The sequence below is a fragment of the Panicum virgatum genome, chromosome 8K (assembly GCF_016808335.1).
Source record: "Panicum virgatum strain AP13 chromosome 8K, P.virgatum_v5, whole genome shotgun sequence".
NCBI classification, from domain to species: Eukaryota; Viridiplantae; Streptophyta; class Magnoliopsida; order Poales; family Poaceae; genus Panicum; species Panicum virgatum.
This window is the reverse complement of record NC_053143.1, coordinates 63078-84912: the sequence shown is the minus strand read 5'-3', so window position 1 is coordinate 84912 and position 21835 is coordinate 63078. Positions and strand designations below refer to the sequence as shown.

General features: G+C 55.0%; 1 protein-coding gene across 8 annotated transcripts; it reads right to left on the bottom strand.

The window, feature by feature from the left end:
* Positions 1-58: 58 nt before the first annotated feature.
* On the bottom strand, positions 59-19860 carry LOC120643356. 8 transcript variants are annotated; one of them, XM_039919710.1, is made up of 6 exons: positions 19175-19860; positions 18928-19085; positions 18216-18363; positions 17123-18095; positions 16466-16529; positions 59-1010 (listed from the first exon to the last, which is right to left on the bottom strand). In XM_039919710.1, the coding sequence occupies exons 1-6, from the start codon at positions 19799-19801 to the stop codon at positions 884-886; spliced, it is 2097 nt and encodes a 698-aa protein (XP_039775644.1). In that variant the 5' UTR covers positions 19802-19860; the 3' UTR covers positions 59-883. The 8 variants fall into 8 exon arrangements, with proteins under 8 accessions (XP_039775644.1, XP_039775643.1, XP_039775637.1 ...); XM_039919709.1 differs by having other exon boundaries at positions 16435-16529; positions 17123-18363; positions 19175-19859; XM_039919703.1 differs by having other exon boundaries at positions 17123-18363; positions 19175-19859.
* Positions 19861-21835: the final 1975 nt, after the last annotated feature.

Genomic DNA, 21835 nt, shown 5'->3' with positions numbered 1-21835 from the left:
GAATCTCAACATATATATAGATTGTGAAAGGCAACACCTACCAATATAATGCTGGAGATTAAGGACGACAACAACAGTGCCCACGATTCTATTCGATCGATTATTCAAGGAGACTCCTCCTTTTTCGATATCATCATCCTTACACCACATACATGCCCTTTTCTGTTGTACACCAGGACAGACATGTACATACGCTCAACTTGCAATTGACCACACCGCAACCAGGGCCAAAGGACCTACCACTACCACCAAATGTCTGTCCCCAACCAGTTCTGGCCTTCTGGGGAATTAACATGCCAAATGTTTGCCTGATTCCTAACATTCCTCACCGTTTCCTAATCGCACCAATGTGAATATGTGGTATGCATGGTCACCAATGCAAGGCAATGGTTAGCAATAGATGCTGTTTGTTCACTGGCATCCAGATGTGGAAAAACAAAGATTATGCAGAGATAGGAAGCTCACTGATGATAGATGATCATGATTGTAGAAGTGCGAAAGCAGCCCCTGACAAGACTCTATCCCTCCAAAGTCCATCAGCACACTAGTTCCCATGATAAGCTTCCAAAATCACAAGTGACATCTCCCATGATTATTGGTGGGGCATGAAGATATGATGCCCCCTTTGAACAATGCAGCCTAGAAACAAGATTGAGTCCCACTAGAATCAGTCTTGTTCCGAGCAACTATTGGACACAAGTATGCAGCTATAGACCCAGCACGCTGTTTTCAGTTGCCAATTGGTTGGTAACATCAATGGGGGTCCCTTTAAACCAATCACAGCACTCCCTGCTCCTGTTGTAGCCACACCCTCTCGTGAATCCCTACAGTAGCCCACTCAAAAATTTGTGTCTCGTTGACATAGCCTGATGCCCTGACGACTTCAAGTGGCCTTAGCCAACCGACAAGATAAAGTCAAAGGGCACCATAAATCCATTAGCCTTTTGACATGGGCCAAATTGCTTGTATTGTGTGCACCACAGTGCTTACGACTTCCATCTAGACACAACCTGCATCAAGTTCAAGATGCCAAAACAGCCACACAAGTTAAAACAATTTGACTTCTGCTGCATAGAGACGGGAAAAACAGTATTTCACTGAGGCAATGCCTCTTTGTCAAGCAACACGTCAATGCATCATTCATGTAAGATAATGAAAACAAGTGGGACTAATAGGATAGTGCGCAGTTCTCCTAGATTTTCCTTTTCTTCTACTAGGTCAACTATAAAAATAGTCACACCACTATAGCTTTAGTGGCGATGCAATGATTGTTTAGTTGATGTGTACGAAGAACTTAACAACAGATTATATAGACATGCAACTATGGACATAATTGGCATTCAAGTACAAGGAAGTTCATAATCTCCTAAATTAACTCAAATAGAATGCTTATATCAATGTAAATTGTAAATCACTCTTCATATGCAATGTGAAGTTCAGAATATCTGGTCGACCATCTCAACTGTCATAAGTTTGACCACATAGATGAAGGATTTTCAACTGTTATAAGCTTCAGCTGGAGACCACATAGATGAAAGCTGATACGACCTCTCATTCCGGTGGGATGCATGATATGGAGAAAAGATTTTGGTTCTGCCCCACATCTTCCTACAGGTGCAATGGTGGGTTATGCCTTTTTATCACGATCATGGTCTCTCAAACCTTTTCACATCAAATTCATTAGAAATTTAGAATCATGTCATTGTATGTTTGATGTGCTGCGCTGTGTAATATAATTTTTTAAAGAGGAATATTTTACCAATACTAGTAGGATTTTGGTGATACACCTCCCAATATAATGACCTGAACTAATCACTGCATCTAAACTCAACAAATAAGTGCTTTTTACAAGCCACAGCAATGCAAAATTGCAAACAGAGCCTTACTATGCTTTTTCTATACTACTGTTCTCTATATAAAGAGAAAATTGATATCTGTTCAAGTTATCATGAACTATATTGATACAATACTAAGTAGAAAGGAGAGAAAACAAGAGATACACACATCCAATTTAATCTTTCCAGAAGGCATATGACAACATCACAACTGATTCATCTAGTTGATTCGTTACGCTGTGGGCAACATGGGAGCACAGATATGATAGAATGTTTGTTCGCACCAATTTATAGTTTTGCAGGTTCCAGGTACTACAATGACACTACAATTGTCCAAATGCAGTTAACAGAACGTGGTCAAATTGGTTTTAGTACCATTGCTTCATAGGATCTACTGCTACGTTTACTGCATCAGTGTTCCTAGTTAAATAGGATAGCAGGACGAATAGTCAATAGAGATGATTTGATGCTACTTCAGAAAGCCAACAACGCCTAAGAATCTCAACATTGACAAAGCAGCCATGCACCTTTAGATGCAAGTTTCTTCTCATTTAATAGAGGAAGAAGCTGCACCAAATGAGGCACTACATTGAAGCTGTTTCAAGGCTAGAGGCCTAGACATGGAAACGTTTACCAGTGCATAAACTAACATTCACGATTATATAATTCATCAATGTAAGCATTTTGTGGCGAAAATCTAGCAACACCTACTTCTATTTTCAATTTGAATATATGAAAGCCACAATTCACAGGCATTGAAGAATGAAGTGTCAGATAGACACATGGCAGGCTGATAAAAAGGATTGAGCTAACAGTTAATATCTTCCTAGAATTATAGCATACTGGAGCTAACAGTTAATATCTTCCTAGAATCATAGCATACACTGGATTCGGCACTAATGTAAGTTAGCAGACTTCATGAGAAAAAAAATGCAACAAAAAGGTTTTTCTTACCTATACAATAAAAAAAAGTCTATTTTTGGCACCTCAACTCTTGTCTAAGTCCAACTTTAACCCCCAACTCTACAACCGGGTAAGTTTGGTACCTCAACTGTTAAAACCGTTCAATTTTCACCCTCGAGGCTGGTTTTGGTGGTTTTGAGGTGACGTGGCAGTGGTTTTCTTTTTCTTTTTTGCCAACTAAGCAGTGGGTCCCACATGTCATCCCTTCCCCTCTCTCTCATCTTTCTTCTCTCTCCCCGCGCCCCGACTCCGGCTCTCCCTGCGCCGCCCCGGCCCCAGCCCCGGCTGTCTCCGCCCTTGCGCGCCGCACCAGCCCCGGTCGCCTTCCCGCGCCGCCCTGGTCGCCTCCGCTCTTGCGCGGCCGCGTGCTGCTCGGCGGACACGGCGGCGGAGGGCGCGCCGCCCATGGAACAGCAGCCATCATCGAGGAAGGCGCCGTGGTGCTGATGCCGAGCAGCAGGAGCCTCAAGGCGCGCGCAAGACTCGGCGTTGGGCCACACGCGTGTGATGATGCCCGCCCAGTCGCCGCGGGAGCACTCGGCGTGGAGGAACCGGGCCAGCTCCCGGTCCGGGCGGAGGATGGCCGCCACGGCCTCGCGAACAGACGGGTCGGCCATGCGCGGGGTCAACGCGCCGGCCTCGATGTCGGTGGCGAGCTGCTCCCAGTGGAGCTGCAGGAAATGGATGGCGCGGAGGAGGCCCGACGCGAAGACGGCGCCCACGCGGAGCACGACGTGGCGCTGGCAAACCCGCATGCCATCTGTGCGTACATGCTCTGGAACGCATCGGCGGCGTGCTCCTTCCTGAGCACTGTGGTGTCGACGAACCACAGTTGAATCGGTCGGAATCAGTGGCCCTGCCGCCGGCCGCCATTGGAGCACCACGAGCTCTGCCCCCCTCACGTCGATCTGCTTCTCCGGCCCTTCTCCGCCCAAATCAACCCCCAAAATGAGTTTGTGGTGAGCCCCTCGGCCTCCCTGGTCCCTTTCCCCTTCAATTCTGGCGCCACGTGGTCCTTCTCGAGCTCGGCTCGCCGACGTGCACGGACAGGCGCGCCGCGTGGTCCTTCTTGAGCTCGGCGAGGCCGAAGAAGTCGCGGGCGACGGCCAGGACGGCGGGGTCGAGCTCCCAGCCGTGCACGGAGAGGTCCGGGTGGAAGTGGAGGAGCGCGCGGGCCGCGGAGCCGGCGCCGAAGCCGAGGACGGCGCGGAAGGAGCGGCGGGAGCGTGGCGAAGGCGTCGAGGTAGGTGGCGGTGAGCGGGCAGCGGCGGGCGCAGCGGGGGAACGAGAGGGAGTGGATGTTGGCGGGGTCGTCGAGGAGGCGGGCGCCGGCCAGCGGGTGGCCCGCGGCGCGCGGGGACACGTCGGCGACGCGGATGTGGTTGTGCGGGGAGTGGACGTCGGTGACGAGATGGAGAACATGTGCCCTGTCTGTCCACGTCATCGGGTCAATACCGGTCAACATGTGCCATGTCAGATGAAAACCACCAAAATCAGAGTCAGGTGCTAAAAGTGAACGGTTTTGGTAGTTGGGGTACTGGTACTGGACGGTTTTGTAGTTGAGGGTTAAAATTAGACTTTGTAAAGAGTTGAGGGGCCAAAAGTGGATTTTTTCCTAAACTCTATCATACCTGAGAGAATGTAAAACCACCTAAGAATCGAATTAATACAGAATTACTAAGCATGTTATGTGAAAAAAAGATGATAAGATTGTTATCATATCTTTGGCATTGGCAAAACAGTAAACCAACACAACTTTTATTTGTTTTCTAACCTATCTTTCCTTTCAGACAACAGACAAACTTATAATAACATGTCTATTGCACCATTTATCATATTTCATGAACTTGTGTATTAATCATAGTGGGCCAAGTGGAACTGACAGCGTCGACAATCACTGGTCAGATCAATATATATCTTAATTTTGCAAGGTTGGTTTGACCAAACATGAAAGTAGGAACTGAAAGGAGAGTTTCCCTACAAAAAAATGAAAGTCGATAGCTTTGTAGTGTCACTGGTGTTGGGGATCGGACGGGGCGAAACCAAACAGAAAAGGTAAAGAGGGGGCCTAAGCTCAAATAATCTGTGTGTGTGTGTGAGTGAGAGAGAGCAAACTGTTAGAAGCTCAATTCTAACTCTCATTGAGCTGAGAGGATGACAATGAACTTAGGGCAATTTTCTGGTTTTCTCATATTCACAAACTCAAAGGCATACCAACCCCAGGGGCTGGGGATACATATTTATAGCTGGCTGGGCAGCCAGGATGCTAGTCTAAGATTCTAATCTAAAAGCTAGTCTAAGATGCTAACTGCTGCTGTCCTAGATGCTAACTGCTGCTGTCCTAGATGGGGCAGCAAGACCACCATGCTACTGTCCACAAGGACTGTCCTAGATGCTAACTGACTATTGTCCTGCCTCCCAAAGGCAGTCCAAGATGCTGTCCTCTAGGGACAGCAATGCAGCAGGAAAGGTGCTGCAGCCCCACAAGTACAGAGCCCCACAAAGACCAGAGTACAAGGCCTTATCCATCATTCTCCCCCTAAGTCTTGTGCGTCGTCTTGTGGGAAGGTTGGACCATCCCAGTCCTGGAGCAAGGCTCAAGGAACTTGATCCTCCCAAGGGGCTTGGTGAGCAGATCCGCAAGCTGATCCTTGGTGTTAATGTAGCTCGCCTTGTTGCTTCCTTCCTCCAAGCAGTCTCGAATGAAGTGATACTTCACCCGGATGTGCTTGCTCTGTTCATGGAAAACGGGGTTCTTCGCCAAGGCCAGAGCGGACTTGCTGTCCACCCTGAGCTCCACTGCTCCAATGTCTCTGCCGAGTAGATCACCAAGCAGTCGAGCGAGCCAGAGCGCCTGAGTCGACGCGGTGGAGGCCGCTATGTACTCGGCCTCGCAGCTGGATAAGGCCACCACCTGCTGCTTGACCGACTGCCAGCTAACGAGGCACTCGCCGAGGAAGAAGAGGATCCTGCTCGTGCTCTTGCTGGTGTCGATGTCGCCGGCGTGGTCGCTGTACCCGACGAAGTGTGCCGCTCCAGGGCACCTCGGGTAGTGGAGGCCGTGGTCGAGAGTCCCCGCAACATAGCGGATGATCCTCTTCACGGCCTGCTGGTGCTCCATCGTCGGTCGCTGCATGAACCGACTAACGTAGCCGACGGAGAACGCCAAGTCTGGCCGTGTGTGGGCGAGGTAGCGGAGGCTCCCCACAAGGCGCCGGTACTGAGTAGCGTCCACCTCCTCTGTCGTGTCGTGCTGTCACGGCTCAGCTTCAGCCTCTCCTCCATCGGAGTGAGAGCTGGGTTGCAGTCGGTGAGCCCGGCGAGCTCGACGACGCACTTGGCGTAGGCGGTCAGTCGAAGTGTGATCCCGGAGTCGTCCTGGTGCACCTCGATCCCCAGGTAGAAGGAGAGAGACCCCAGGTCGCTCATCTGAAAGGTGGCCTTCATCTCCTCCTTGAACGCCACCACCTCCTCATCCTTGGTGCCGGTGATCACCAAGTCGTCGACGTAGACACCCACCAGCAGGGCATTGCCTTCATTGCCCCGCCGGTAGATGGCCGCCTCGTGCGGGCTTTGCTCGAAGCCCATCCCCTTGAGCGTGGAGTCCAGCTTGGCGTTCCACGCACTCAGGGCCTGCCGCAAGCCATAGAGGGCCTTGCGCAGACGTAGCACCTTACCCTCCTTGCCGGGGATCGCAAACCCCGGTGGCTGGTGCACGTAGACCTCCTCCTTCAAGTCGTCGTTGAGAAACGCCGACTTGACGTCCATGTGATGGACGCGCCAGCCCTCCTGGGCAGCCAGCGCAAGGAGAAGTCGCACGGACTCCATTCGTGCCACGGGAGCGAAGGCATCGTCGAAGTCGACTCCCTCCTGCTGCACGAAACCTCGTGCCACCAGGCGAGCCTTGTGCTTGACGACGGTGCCGGCCTCATCCCTCTTCAGCTTGAACACCCACTTAAGGGTGATCGCGCGGTGACCACGAGGGAGATCAGCAAGCTCCCTAGTGTGGTTCTTCTCAACCGCGTCCATCTCCGACTGCATCGCGGCACGCCATGCCGCGTGTCCCTCGGCCTCTGCGAAAGACCGAGGCTCGCCGTCGTCGCACGCGAGGTGCAACTGCGCCTCCAGGTCGTGCGGCACCAGTCCCGGCACCGGCTGATCGCCGAGAAGGTCCTCCATCGTACGGTACCGCAGTGGCTCACCGTCGTGGTACGCGCCGATGCGCTCCTCGTCGTGAGAGAGCGGAGTAGCGAACTCCACCGGGCTGTGCTCAGTATGAGCAGGTGCTGTAGTAGGCGTGCCCGGAGGAGTGGCTGTCGGTGCTGGAGTGCGCGGCGTCGCCGGCTGTGGTGGTGCAGCCGAGGAACTCGGCGCAGCCGGAGTCGTAGCTGAAGAGCGTGGTGCCGCCGGTGTGGCGGGCGCCGGAGTCGGTGGAGGCTCGGGGACCGGGGTAGGCACGCTCGGCGAAGGAGAGCTGCCTACTCCCCCGGCTCCCTCGAAGTGGACGTACTCAACGGTGAAGTCGTCGTACGTCGGAGCCGAGCCGTCGTACACCGCCTTGTCCCACGCCCATCCTCGCCCTTCGTCAAACACAACGTCGCGCGCCGTGCGCACACGCTGTGTCTCCGGGTCGAGAATGCGGTAGGCCTTCGAACCCTCCGCGTAGCCGATGAACACTCCCGGAGTGCTCCTGTCGTCGAGCTTGCCGATGTGGCCAAGCTCTTTGGTGAACGCGAGGCAGCCGAAAACCCACAGGTGGGAGACCGCCGGCTTACGCCCATGCCAAGCCTCATACGGCGTCATGCCGTCGAGTGCCTTGGTGGGCGAGCGGTTGAGGATGTAGACGGCCGTCACCACCGCCTCTCCCCAGAAGACGGCTGGCATGCCCCTCTGCTTGAGGAGGGCCCGGGCCATCCCCACCACCGTCTGGTTGCGCCGCTCGACGACGCCATTCTGCTGCGGGCTGTACGGCGCAGAGTAGTGGCGCTAGATGCCCTCATCCGCGCAGTACGCCGTGAACTCGGCCGCCGTGAACTCGCCGCCGTTGTCGGTGCGCAGCACGCGCAACTTGCGGCCGCTCTCCGCCTCCGCAGCAGCCTGAGCACGCCTGATGGCGTCCGCAGCCTCTCCCTTACTGCCGAGGATCATCACCCACATGAAGCGGGAGAGGTCGTCGACGAGCAGCAGGAAGTAGCGCCGCCCTCCTGGTGTGACCGGTGTCACCGGGCCACACAAGTCCCCGTGTACGAGCTCGAGCCGCTCCTTAGCTCGGAAGCTCGCCTGCTGGGGGAAGGAGTGCCGCCTCTGCTTCGTCAGCACGCAGACGTCGCAGAGCTGCTCCACGTGGTCGAGGCACGAGAGGCCTCGCACCATCTCCTTGGCGCCGAGCCGCTTCAGGGACTCAAAGTGGAGGTGCCCAAAGCGCTCGTGCCACTGCCATGCCTCGTCGTCCCTGCGAGCTGCAAGACAAAGAGGCTGTGCCACCCCGACATGGAGGATGTAGAGGCGGTTCTTCCCTCGAACCACCCTGGCGAGAAGCTGGCGACGGTGATCCCAGATGCGGAGGAACCCGCTGTCGATCACCACGCGGGAGCCGCTCTCATCGAGCTGCCCAAGGCTAATGATGGAGTTCCGCAGCGCCGGGATGTAGTAGACTCCGGTGAGCATCCGGTGCTCTCCGGACTTGGCGGTGAAGATCACGGAGCCCACGCCCTTGATCTCCACGGCGGAGGAGTCCCCGAACCTGACGGAGCCACCTATGTCGACGTCCAAGTCGGAGAAGAACTCCCGCCGCCCGGTCATGTGGCGCGTGGCGCCGGAGTCGAGGTACCAGCCATCGACCCTGTCGTCGTCGGAGCCGTTGCCGAGGAGAACTCGGGCACGCGGCTCGTCGAGGTGGAGTAGAGCGGTGACAGGCGGTGCCGCCGGATGCGGCTCCATGTCCCCGTGGAGTAGGAACAGAGCCGGCTCGTCATCCGGCTGGGCCTCCGCGACGTGGGCTTGGCCCCCACGCCTCCGCTGCGGGCAGTCCCTGGCCCAGTGGCCGGGCCTGCCACAGTTGTGGCAGGCGTCGTCTCGTGCCGCCTTGGGCCTGTCAGCGGCGCCGCCCTGAGCATCTCCGCGGGCGCCACCCTCGGCGCGCCCTCGTGCCCCGGCTTGGGCACCTCCGCGCCCCTTTCGCGGCTTGCCGCGCTTGCGGCCACCAGTCGAGGAAGAGGGCTCCCCCCTCCTCCTGTCACCGCGCCGAGCCTCCCACTGCTCCTGAGTGATGTGGAGCTTCCCACCGATGGAGATGCCTCCCGAGGGAGGCTGTGGCTCGTCGCTGTCGACGACCTTGAGGCGACCTATCGCCTCCTCGATCGTCATGGTGGAGAGGTCCAGCAGAGACTCGATCGAGCGAGCGGTCTGCCTGTACCTCTCGGGGACGCAGCGGAAGAGCTTCTCGACGGCTCTCTCCTCGTCGTAGGTGTCGTCGCCGAACTGCACCACCTTCTGCAGCAGAGTGTTGAGACGGAGGGCGAAGTCATCAACATCCTCACCTGGCTTGAAGGCCAGGTTCTCCCACTCCTTGCGAAGTGCCAGGAGAGTGGTCTTGCGGGCGCGGTCGCTGCCGATACGTGCCGCAGCGATAGAGTCCCAGGCCTCCTTGGCAGTTCGCTTCTTGGAAAGCGTGAACTGCATCTCGGGCGGGGCTGCTGCGATGAGAGCATCTAGCGCCCGTCGATCCTCATCGTAGTCGACGTCGCCGTACCGGACTGCCTCCCACATATGCCGCACCTGGAGCTTCACCTCCATGACCGCGGCCCACTCGACGTAGTTGGTCTTGGTGAGGGTGGGCCACCCACCGCCGGGACCGACGTCCCTGACCACCGCCTGGAGGCCGTGGTAGCTGGGGGCGCCGCCGCGCCCACCCCAGCTAGGAGCGCCGCCACCGCCCTGCGCGCCGCCGCCAGGGGCGCCGCTTTCCCCTGCGCGCCGCCACCAGGGGCGCGGCCTCCGCCGCCGGGCGCGCGGCCCCCCCGGACCGCCGCCGGGCGCGCGGGTCGTTGGATCGCCACCGCCGAGCGCGCCGACTTCCAGGCCGCCGCCGCCGGGCGCGTTGGCCTCCGGGCCGCCGCCGTGGGGGTGGGCTGCTGCCCACCGCGCGGTCCGCTGCCGCGCCCTCTCCCTTGCCAACTCCTCAAGGTCCCTGTCGGCGGTGGTGTCGCCGGCGATGGAGCCGCTGAGGCTGCCGCGCAAGGTCTCAACCTCGACCTCCGCCGCACGCGCTGCATCCTCCGCCTCCTCTGCTTCCACCTCCGCCCTGGCCGCTGCCAGCTCCGCTGCAGCCAGCCTGGCCGCCCTCGCCGCTGCTGCAGCGGCTTGGGCCGTCGCTCGCCTGCGCTTCTCTGCCGCGGCGAGCTCGGCGTCTCGCTGGCGTCGTGCGGTCGAGGCGACCGAGCGCTGAGACGGTGCGTCGGACATGGCGCGCCTCCAAGGGGCTGTTGCGTGGAGAGGGGGAAGAGAACGGGGAAGAAGAGGCAGCCGGAGCTGCTGCTGTTGCAGCGGCTGGTGCAGCTGCTGCTGCTGCGCTAGCTGCTAGTGGTGGTGGCTGGGCGGCTACAGCGGCTTGGGAAGGGGAGGAGTAAGAGATATCCAACCTACAGGAAAGTACGGCTCTGATACCAGATGTTAGAAGCTCAATTCTAACTTTCATTGAGCTGAGAGGATGACAATGAACTTGGGGCAATTTTCTGGTTTTCTCATATTCACAAACTCAAAGCCATACCAATCCAAGGGGCTGGGGATACATATTTATAGCTGGCTGGGCAGCCAGGATGCTAGTCTAAGATTCTAGTCTAAAAGCTAGTCTAAGATGATAACTGCTGCTGTCCTAAATGGGGCAGCAAGACCACCATGCTACTGTCCACAAGGACTGTCCTAGATGCTAACTGACTATTGTCTTACCTCCCAAAGGCAGTCCAAGATGTTGTCCTCTAGGGACAGCAATGCAGCAGGAAAGGTGCTGCAGCCCCACAAGTACAGAGCCCCACAAAGACCAGAGTACAAGGACTTATCCATCACAAACAAGTGAACAAGAGAGCAAATGGCCAGAAGTCCTCTCCCCAAAGCCCTAGGGCTCTATTTATAGGGAGGAGGGGGAGGTCGTTGTTTATATTTATTCCATTAGTGGGGTTGAATATTACAAGGAGGTCCTCAGGTGTCATGTGGGGCAGGCAGTACCAGCGCCGCCCACGCGTGCGCGAGGCGCGCGCCGCGGCCGAGGATGCCGCGATCAGTGGCTAGGAAATAGGAAGGTGATCTCCTGGTGGTTATTTCCTTAAGCTTAGGAAGCCAAAGCCTATATAATCTATTGTACTCAGATGATTAAGATTAAGCAAGTATTATCAATCTCCCAAATCCTCTCTCTATCTTAATCTCATCCCCTTCAACATTGGGCAGCCGGGCAACAACCCCGACGCCATTACCCGCCACGACTACGAACTCTGTAGTCGAGGCCCTGCTACCCTAGACGCCGGCGCCCTTGACAACCTGGTATCAGCTTCCAGAAGATCCTCTTCCACCTCCAGCCATCCCCACCACGCCCCCCCCCCTCGATCGCTCCTACACCCACCAAGCCGCCGTCCCCGACAACATCCATTTCGTCGCCGATGGCCGAGCCAACCATCGCCGATCTTGCGACGCTCATCGCCAAGTTGACGACCACCGTGGAGACACTCCAGTCCAAGGTGGACACGCTCCAGCAGGAGCACCGCGCCGACTCGTCGACTCGTCGTCCTCCGGTGGCCGTGGACCGATCGGCGGCGAGCACCACAACGACCGGCCGCCAAGATTCCAGAAGATGGACTTCCCCAAGTTTGATGGTAAATCGGATCCGTTAGCGTTCATTAACCGCTGCAAATCCTATTTTCATCAACAACGCATCATCGAGGAAGAAAAAGTCTGGATGGCCTCGTACAACCTGGAAGAGGCGGCTGGTACATCTAGGTCCAGCGTGACGAGGGCACTCCGCCATGGCGCCGCTTCACCAAGTTGATGAACCTGCGTTTCGGTCCCCCTCTGCGATCCAACAACCTCAGCGAACTCATGGCGTGCAAGCGTACCGGATCCGTGGTCGAGTACCAAGATCGGTTCGAGTTACTTCTTCCTCGCGCAGGCACGCTCTCGGAGATCCAAAAAGTGTAGATCTTCACGGCGGGACTGCAGCCGCCCCTCAGCCTCGACGTGGAAATACACAACCCGCACTCCCTCGCCGCCGCCATGAGCCTTGCTCGCAAGCTGGAGTTGCGTAATCAGTGCGCGACGCCAGCCGCGGCCGCGCCCTCCGCGCCGCGCCGTGTGCAGGCCAGCGGAGCATCCTACCCGCTCCCCAGCGCCTCCCTCTACCGGCGTCGGCGACCGCGCCGCCAACTGCGCCCACGCCCGCGCAAGTGTCCGTCGAGGGCAGACCGGTGAAACGGCTGTCCCAGACCGAGATGGAGGAACGCCGTCGACTGGGGCTCTGCTTCAACTGCAACAAGCGATTCGCACGTGGCCACAACCGCATGTGCCAGCGCCTCTTCCTCGTCGACCTGGCCGAGGACGACGACGCCGCCGCCGCCGCCATGGCACCGGCCATGGAGGACGCGCCGCAGATCTCGCTGCACGCCATCGCTGGCGTCCACATGGACGAGACCATGCAGGTTCATCTGCGGCTCGGGGATTCCACGCTCCTCGCACTCCTAGACTCCGGCTCCACGCACAGCTTCATCGTCGAGGACGTGGCGCGCCGAACGTCGCTGCAACTCCAACCCCGGGGCGCCCTGCGGGTCACGGTGGCCAATGGTGAACGTGTTCCGTGCCCCGGCATCTACCGTGCGGCGCCGTTCACCATCGACGACGAGGCGTTCGCGGCGGACTTCTACGCCCTCCCGCTTGCCGGCTACGACACCGTCTTGGGCACGCATTGGATGGCCTCCCTTGGGCCGATCCTCTGGGATTTCAGTGCCCTAACCATGTCCTTTTGGCACAGGGACCATAAAGTTTGCTGGCAAGGAATTGCAGGGCCCAAGGGTCCCGCGCTGCGTGTGTGCTCAGGGGACGACATGCTCCAGGCGATGCTCCAGGAGTTCACGGACATCTTCGCGGAGCCGACGGGCATGCCTCCCCCACGGACTCGGGATCACAGCATCACAGCATCACCTTGATCCGCTCATACCGCTACCCGGCTGCCCACAAGGACGAGCTGGAACGCCAGTGCGCCGCCATGCTCGCCCAGGGCATCGTCCGGCGCAGCACGTCGACGTTCTCATCGCCGTTCCTCCTCGTCAAGAAGCCGGATGGCTCCTGGCGCTTCTGCGTTGACTACCGCGCGCTTAACGCCATCACCGTCAAGGACGCCTACCCCATCCTGGTGGTGGACGAACTGCTCGACGAGTTGCGCGCCGCCTGCTTCTTCACCAAGCTCGACCTCCGCCTGGGGTAGCACCAGGTCCGGATGACCGCCGCCGACGTTGCCAAGACGGCGTTCCGGACCCACGACGGGCTCTATGAGTTCCTGGTGATGTCATTCGGGTTGTGCAACGCTCCGGCGATGTTCCACGCCCTCATGAACGACATTCTCCAGCCGTTACTCCGTCGCTTCGTCCTCGTCTTCTTCAACGACATACTGATCTTCAGCGACTCGTGGGCGTCCCATCTACGGCATGTGCGCACCGTCCTCGACATCCTGCGGCAACATCGGCACTTCGTCAAGCATTCCAAGTGCGCGTTCGGCGCCACTTCCGTCGCGTACCTGGGGCACACGATCTCTGCAGGGAGCGTGGCGATGGATCCGGCCAAGGTGCAGGCCGTGGCGGACTAGCCTCAGCCCAAGTCTGCGCGTGTAGTCCGCGGCTTCCTCGGCCTCGCCGGGTATTACCGCAAGTTCGTCAAGGACTACGGTTCCATCGCCGCTCCCCTCACCGCCCTGCTCCGCAAGGAAGGATTCTCCTGGACCGAGGAGGCCACGGCCACCTTCGCCGCGCTCAAGACTGCGATCACGACAGCGCTGGTGCTCGCGCTCCCCGACTTCGCCAAGCCGTTCGTGGTGGAGTGCGATGCGTCCACGTACGGGTTCGGTGCGGTCCTCTTGGAGGAGCATCACCCCATCGCCTTCTTCAGCAGGCTGGTGGTGCCTCGGCATCGCTCGCTTGCGGCGTACGAGCGGGAACTCATCGGCCTCGTGCTCGCCATCCGCCACTGGAGGCCGTACCTTTGGGGACGTCGCTTCGTCGTCAAGACGGACCACTACAGCCTCAAGTTCCTCCTCGACCAGTGCCTAGCGACCATTCCGTAACACCATTGGGTTGGCAAGCTCCTCGGCTTCGATTTCACCGTCGAGTACAAGGCGGGCATCACAAATGTCGTGGCCGACGCGCTCTCTAGGCGCGACACCGAGGAGATGGCGCTCTTCGTAGTCTCCAGGCCACGGTTTGTTTTCATCGACCGCCTCCGCCACGCCAACAGCACGGATCCAGCACTAGTGACGCTCCGGACCGAGATCGCTGACGGCCAACGACGCCATGGTCGCTGGTCGACGGCTTGGTGGCGTTCTAGGGCCGGCTCTACATCCCGCCTGCATCGCCGCTCCTCCACGAGGTGCTCGCCAGGGTGCATGACGACGGCCACGAGAGCGTCCAACGCACACTCCACAGGCTGCGCCGTGACTTCCACTCGCCAAGGTTGCGGGCGGTGGTCCAGGACTACGTGAGGGCTTGCGCGACATGCCAACGCCACAAGTCCGAACACCTGCATCCGACTGGGCTGCTCCTGCCACTGGGTGCCCACCATGGTGTGGTCGGACGTGGGGCTCGACTTCATCGAGGCCTTACCGCGCGTCGGAGGCAAATCGATCATCCTCACCGTCATGGACCGATTTAGTAAGCACTGCCACTTCATTCCGCTCGCTCACCCGTACTGGCGGAGTCAGTGGCACAGGCGTTCTTCGCCGAGATCGTACGCCTACATGGGGTGCCACAGTCCATGGTGTCAGATCGCGATTCGGTGTTCACCTCCCTGTTCTGGAAGGAGCTCATGCGGCTCTCAGGCACGAAGCTGCAGATGACATCGGCGTTCCATTCACAGTCCGTTGGGCAAACTGAGGCGGCAAACAAGATCGTCATGTACCTTCGCTGCCTCACGGGCGATCGACCCCGGCAGTGGCTCCGTTGGCTGCCCTGGGCGGAGTACATCTACAACACCGCCTTCCAGACCGCGCTCAAGGACACTCCGTTCCGGATTGTGTACGGCCGCAACCCCCTTCCATCCGATCGTACGAGCCGGACGAAACGCGCGTGGCGGCCGTGGCGCGGAGCATGGCCGAACGGGATGAGCTGCTGGCGAATGTTCGCTACCGCCTCGAGCAGGCGCAGGCGGTATACAAGCGCCACTACGACAAGCACCACCGCGAGGTACAATTCAAGGTCGATGATTGGGTGTGGCTACGTCTGCGACACCGCGCGCCGTCGTCGCTGCAGGTTCCGGCAAAAGGGAAGCTTTGGCCCCGATTCTACGGGCCGTATCGCGTCGCCGCTATCATCAACGACATCGCCTACCGCCTCGAGCTGCCGCCGTCCGCACGCCTTCACAATGTCTTCCATGTGGGGCTCTTGAAGAAGTCCGTCGGTACTCCTCCAGCTGCTCCACCACCCCTACCGCCCACCAGCAACGGAGCTGTGGTGCTTGAGCCAGAACAAGCTAAGCACGCCCGCATGGCCAGGGGCGTTCGCCAGATCCTAGTTCGTTGGAAGGGGGAACTGGCAGCGTCCGCCACATGGGAAGATGTTGACAGCTTCACCGAGCGGTATCCCTCTTTCCAGCTCGAGGACGAGCTGCTCGTCGAGGGGGGAGAGATGTCATGTGGGGCAGGCAGTACCAGCACCGCCCACGCGTGCGCGAGGCGCGCGCCGCCGCCAAGGATGCCGCGATCAGTGGCTAGGAAATAGGAAGGTGATCTCCTGGTGGTTATTTCCTTAAGCTTAGGAGGCCAAGACCTATATAATCTATTGTACTCGGATGATTAAGATTAAGCAAGTATTATCAATCTCTCAAATCCTCTCTCTCTCTCTATCTTAATCTCATCCCCTTCAACATTGGGCAGCCGGGCAACAACCCCGACACCATTACCTGCCGCGACTACGAACTCCGTAGTCGAGGCCCTGCTACCCTAGACGCCGGCGCCCTTGACATCAGGATTCACAAAGGAGTCCCTGCAACTTACACATGTCCCTGGATGCTGCAACTAAGTCCCTAGACCTCACAAACAAGCCCTTAAAACCACCATTTCGGGCCTCTTTTGTACACAAAGGGGGTCCTTAGCCTTTGGAAACCTAAGGCGCACCCCAACAACTAGGAAGAGTTAAAGATCTAGACCACGTATGCAGGAACCAAAAAGGAAGTTTTCCCACCTCTCAGGTATGACAATTTCCATAGGTACAATAACAATACAACTGATGGTAAATGAGTTTGCATTTGATGTTGAAACTTGAAACTGAAATTTTTCAATGGGAAATTCTTCAATTGTCCCTTGTTACATAATGATTCAGGGATGGTAAGTGACACCACATTCCTATCAAAGTGAAATAAAACCTCACGTGTGTTTGAACAGCCCTCTTACTTTGCATATTTTCTTCTTGAAATGCACTGACCTAAGGAAGCCCAAGAAAGGAAGATAAGCTGGACAGTACGGCCTTAGTTTATGTCTTTTCTTTTCTGCAGAAACAACAGAACTTTAGATTTGCTTGAAAGATAGATAATCAACTTATTATTCGTTTTCTACAAAAAATAAAAACCATTTTCTTATAACACATTGAATACCCCCAATAGAAACTTAGCTCATTTTGTAGGAATATGTAAAGAAAGCAAGGAACATGAACTATCCTTCTAAACAGTGTTTTAAAGGCGGTAAGGCGAGGCGAGGCAAGATGGGTACGCCTGGACGCCTAGGCAGCACCTAGGCGACGCCTAGGTGACAAGGCACCACTATAACCCAAGGCGAGCTGGGTGCGCCTGGACGCCTAGGCACCGCCTTTAAAACACTGCTTCTAAATGCCTTTCCCTTTCTCCCAAAAAAAACGCCTTTCCCTTACAAAAGAAAGATAATCCAAAATCCATTGTATCATCTCACAGAACTTGGCACTAATAGAAGCATAAATGAATTAACATAAAAGAAATAGAGTGCATCACAAAAAGACACTATTTACTATAACTAGTTGAAAGAATTCTGAATTGTAAAGAGTACAAAGATGTAGAAGTGTTGCAAATTCAAAAAGTAGAGTACTTAGCACTTGCACATCATATCGTACCTGATCTGATTGTGGACATCCCAACCATACCACTTGGATAAGAATATTTTGGTAGTAGCTCATGTGTTTTAGCAACACTTCTCTCCAAAAAAGCATTTGTTTCCTCAGACTTTAGTTCTTTCAGCTCGCCACTTTCACAACTTGCGTCAGTACTTCTTGTATAACTAGTTAAGCTGATCTCCTGACCATGGAATGCAGGGTTCAATGAAATAGATGTTTTTATTTTATTGTCATTGGACTCTGTCTCATTTTCTGCAGTACGTTCTATGTTTTCATCCGTACTTTGCTTTATTTCCCCCTCCATAACTTTCCGTTGAATTGTAACATCCCTGTGTACTTTATGACACGAGTATGCCTCGTCATCTAACCCACTTGGGGGGCACTCTAATAGTTCTAAAGTACCTCTGTAAGTCTCAGCATCAACTTGCATGCCCCTAGACTGGTCCAAATCCTTGTCCTCAGGGAAAACAACAGAACCAGAAGGAATTTCATGATCCAGTAGGGTTTTCTCCCTCTCCCCACATGAGCAATCAGTGTGATATTTGGTACAAGATTTAGCATTGGCTAGTATTTCACTAGATTGGCATGGACCATGATCCTCAAGATTAGTGCTAGAAAGATCTACACCATGGGGAAGAGCGGAGCTTGTTAACTTGATACTAGTACCACAAGTTGAAGGAATATTGTCACCCACAATGAGACTGTGTGATTCTGTTCCATCTACTTCCATTGCATCATTCACAAATTTGACATGCTTCACTACACCTTTTGGACTAACAGAACAAGCTGGACCAGCTTGCACGGAAGGATCCGGAACAACTTCACTGTTTCCGGCCTTCGCAAGAACAGCATTTTGATAAGATGTTGGCAAGATAGACTGGCTGCAATCTGTTAAAACTTCAGTTCTGCCAACTTGTGGTGTCTCTTCTTGGGTTTGAGATGGGATTTGTTCTTGATCATTAGATTGTTCTGACTGTTTAGCAAATACAGACACATCAGAATTGTGAGGTTTTTCATGAGACCCTTCCATTACACCACGTATGGGAGAACCAGGAAGTTCATCAATGTTGGAAGAAGGTTCCAGGTGATTTACCCCTCCTTCAGATGATACAGAATTCCAAGCAATCCAATCAACAAGTTTGAATTTTGTTGAACTCAATTGTTCATTTAGTAAAAATCTGTCGACTCGAATTGTTTCTTTGTAGAAATGTTTCTTCATCAGAGCCTTCAAAACAAGTGACCTGGCAATGAGCAGATTGTACAGTATCACATTTCAATTCAAGCAACATATGTCTCCTTTGTAAATAGAAGGTAGGTGGCATAATTTGACAGAATGGCTGGTTGCAGGTTGCAATCAGAAATCTGAAACTAAATAAAACAAAAGGATGCTAAGGCCATGTTTGGCAGAGCTCTCAGAGCAGCTTTTAGGCTGAAGTGAACCCAGAAGAAGCTCTGCCGAACAGTTTTTCTAAGAGAAGTGATTCTATGATGATTCTGCGAAGTGATTATCTGAAATGAACGAAGGAAATGAGAGCTGAAAAAAGTAGCTTCTCTTGATTCACTTCTCACATTGGATCTGTTTTTCATAGAGTTAATCTTAGAGGATCACTTTTCAGCTAGTGAATCATTTTTCTCTCAGAGAATAAACTCCCATAGAGAATCAGAATCAGATGAAGCTCTACCAAAAATATTTACCAGCACTACAAGATGCTCCTTTGCAAAGGGGTTACACTGAAATACAATGCACATTCAATCCTATCACAATTTCAAAAATAAGGTGCATGCTTGAGAACCGAACAAGTGACCTGCAGTTTGTGGACATTGCAGCTTTTGCTCGGTTGATGGGAAGGCCAAGCAAATAAGTAGATAGATTGATGACATCATAGGGCCCTCTGAGCTGGGATGCAGTATGAGCAGCGCTTGAGATGACGAGATTCTTTCCTTTAGTCCAATCCACCAAGAGCTGAAAATAGAACACGTTATTAGATACAAGTGCTGTATATCGGAAACCAATGTTGGTTTTGGTGGGATTTGAATGTGTGATTAAATAACCTTGACTTGAGCTAGGAGGTTTCTCTTGGCATTGATGTCAGTAGAAATTAGGGGGGAGTAGGCAATCTCAAAATGCAGCCCCTTTTGCAGCGCAAGCTTGAGCATGGGGAGCTTGATGCGGAAGGGCAGGTTGCTGTGGGAGGAGAAGTCGATGGAGATGAGATCAAGGTGTTGGGCAGAGAGGGGAGCCTGGCAGAGGTGGTCGAAGGCGGCCTGGGTGAGGGGGCGGGCTGCGACGAGGTCGTAGGTGCGGAGAAGGCGGGAGGCAGAGGGAGCGAGGGCGGAAGCGGCGGCGGCGGCGGAGTCGAGGGAGAGGGTGATGCGGGTGTATTGGCGGAAGGGCTCGGAGGCGGGGGAGGCGAGGCGGCAGCGATGGAGAGCGGCGGAGGACGGGAGTGGGAGAGAGGAGAGGGGCGGGAAAGGTTCGGTGCGGCAGCGGTTGGAGTCGGCGAGGAGACCGCGGTGGGGGTGGTCGAGCGCGACGGCGGCGTAGCCGAGCTCGAGAGCGCGGGCCGTGGCGGCTAACAGTTGGAGGCGGGAGGAGGGGTTTGAGTTGTCATCGGCGCCACCGCCAATGGAGGAGGGCGGGATGAGGCTCAGGTCGTAGAAGAGGAGCGGCGCCGCCATCTGGGCTGGGGAGCGGCGGCGCGGCAAGCAACGGAAGAGGAAGAAGAGAAGACAAGCTATACTTTTTTTTCCCCTTAGGGATAGTAGGGCCGTGTTTGGTTGCGCTCTGTAAAATTTTTGAAAATACATTTTTTTACATTTGAAATATTAAACATAGACTAATTACAAAAATAATTATAAAACTCGTCTGTAAATCGCGAGACGAATCTAATGAGCTTAATTAATACGTCATTAGAGGTTATTTATTGTAGCATTACTGTAGCAATTTAGCATCTAATTACAGCCTAATTAGGTTCATTAGATTCGTCTCGCCATTTACAGACAGCAGTCGCAATGTGTTTTTTATTTTGTCTAGATTTAAATCTCCATGCAGATGCCGGAAAAAAAATTTGGAATTTGGAATTTTGCATCCAAACACGGCCTAGGCCTTAAAGACTAAAACTGGCAGCCCAACTTGCTACGTGAACCTATCTATCTTCCACAAGATTTTTTGCAACTCCAGTGTTTGAGATTCATATAAATAATTCTAGCCCTTGGATCCACCTCAAAATCCTAGTTTCCTCTCTCCCCTTCCTCTCACCCACCTTCCATCCCCGGCGGCGGCCGCCGCCCACGAAGCCCCACGCGCGCTCGTCAACATTGCCGGCTCCACGGCCTACGCCAACTACACCTCGCCGTCGGCCGCCACAGGCGTGGCCGGCGTGTACCAGTGTCGTTCTGGCCTCCCCGCCGCCGTCTGTTGCGGCTGCGTCAAGTCCGCCTCCTCCAAGCTCTCCTCGCTCTGCAACACGGCAGCGGGTGCCGCGGTGCAGCTGCACTTGCTTCGTGCGCCATGGGAACGACTCGTTCCTGGGGAGCTAGGACACAACGATGCTGTTCAACAAGTGCGGCGGCGAGAGAGCCGGGGACACGAGCGCCGTGGCCATGATGGACGCCGCGCTCGGATCGCTCGTGGCCATGTTGCAATGTGTCGGGGACCTCGGCGCCAAGGCGTACAACGACTGCCGTGTCGCCGGCGAACGGCGACAGAGAAGACGAGAAAAAAATGTTGGTTCAACATTTTTCAAATGCTGGTTCAACATTTTTTTGAATGTTGGCTCAACATTTTAATATGTTAGTTCAATATTTTTGAAATGTTGGTTTAACATTTTTTTTAGTAAATGGGCTTTAGTGGGCTTTATAGATGAATTGATTAACTATCTTCAACAAAATATATAGGAGCCCCCAACCTGCTGCGCTCTCGAAGTCGACCGACTGGGAGGAAGTAGCCCAGGCCCAGCCCGGCCCAGCCTTTCCTTGTGACTGATCTGGTCTCAACTCTCAAACAAAACAAAACAAAACGTACCTCTTGTGTAATAAGACAGTTGCAAACACTGCACTCAGTTTGAATGTAGATATTCAGGATTGGTATTTGGAATTGGTATTGGCATATTCGAATGCCAACTGTTTGGATGTTTTAGAATTTGGAATTGGAAATCAACACCAGTATCAACCCGCATTCCTCTCGCCCGCTTCCCCTCATCCTCAATTCCGAGCCGGATCCCTACATATTTGTTGGTAGTATCGGTTCTTTGCGCCTCTCTCACGTCCGACGTACCTTCCTTCTGCTTGAACTACGTCATCGCCCTCCCCTCTCCTGCCCTCCGATGGTGAGCTAGGCTGCCCTCTCCTCCTTCCGCGGGCGAGGCCACGTCGTCCTCCCTCTCCCTCCACCAAGGAGTCGTGCTACCCTCTCCTCCCTCCACCGGTGAGGCCACACCACCCTCACCTCCCTCCGCTGGTACGATGCGCCACCCGCCCCTTACCTAGCACCCCCCTCCCTCCACTAACAGATCCCGCTCTTCTTTTCTCCATGGGTGGCGGATCTAGATGGCTTGGAGGAGCTCCGAGTCGGAGAGCTCAAACACAGCAGAGGCAAAGAAGAAGATTGGGGCTGTGCCGCTTCTCTCCACCACCAGACTGGTGCCCCTTCCTCAAATAGCCGTGGTGCTCCCCTCTAAGGATGAAAACGGACGGAAAAATACTATCTTGTCC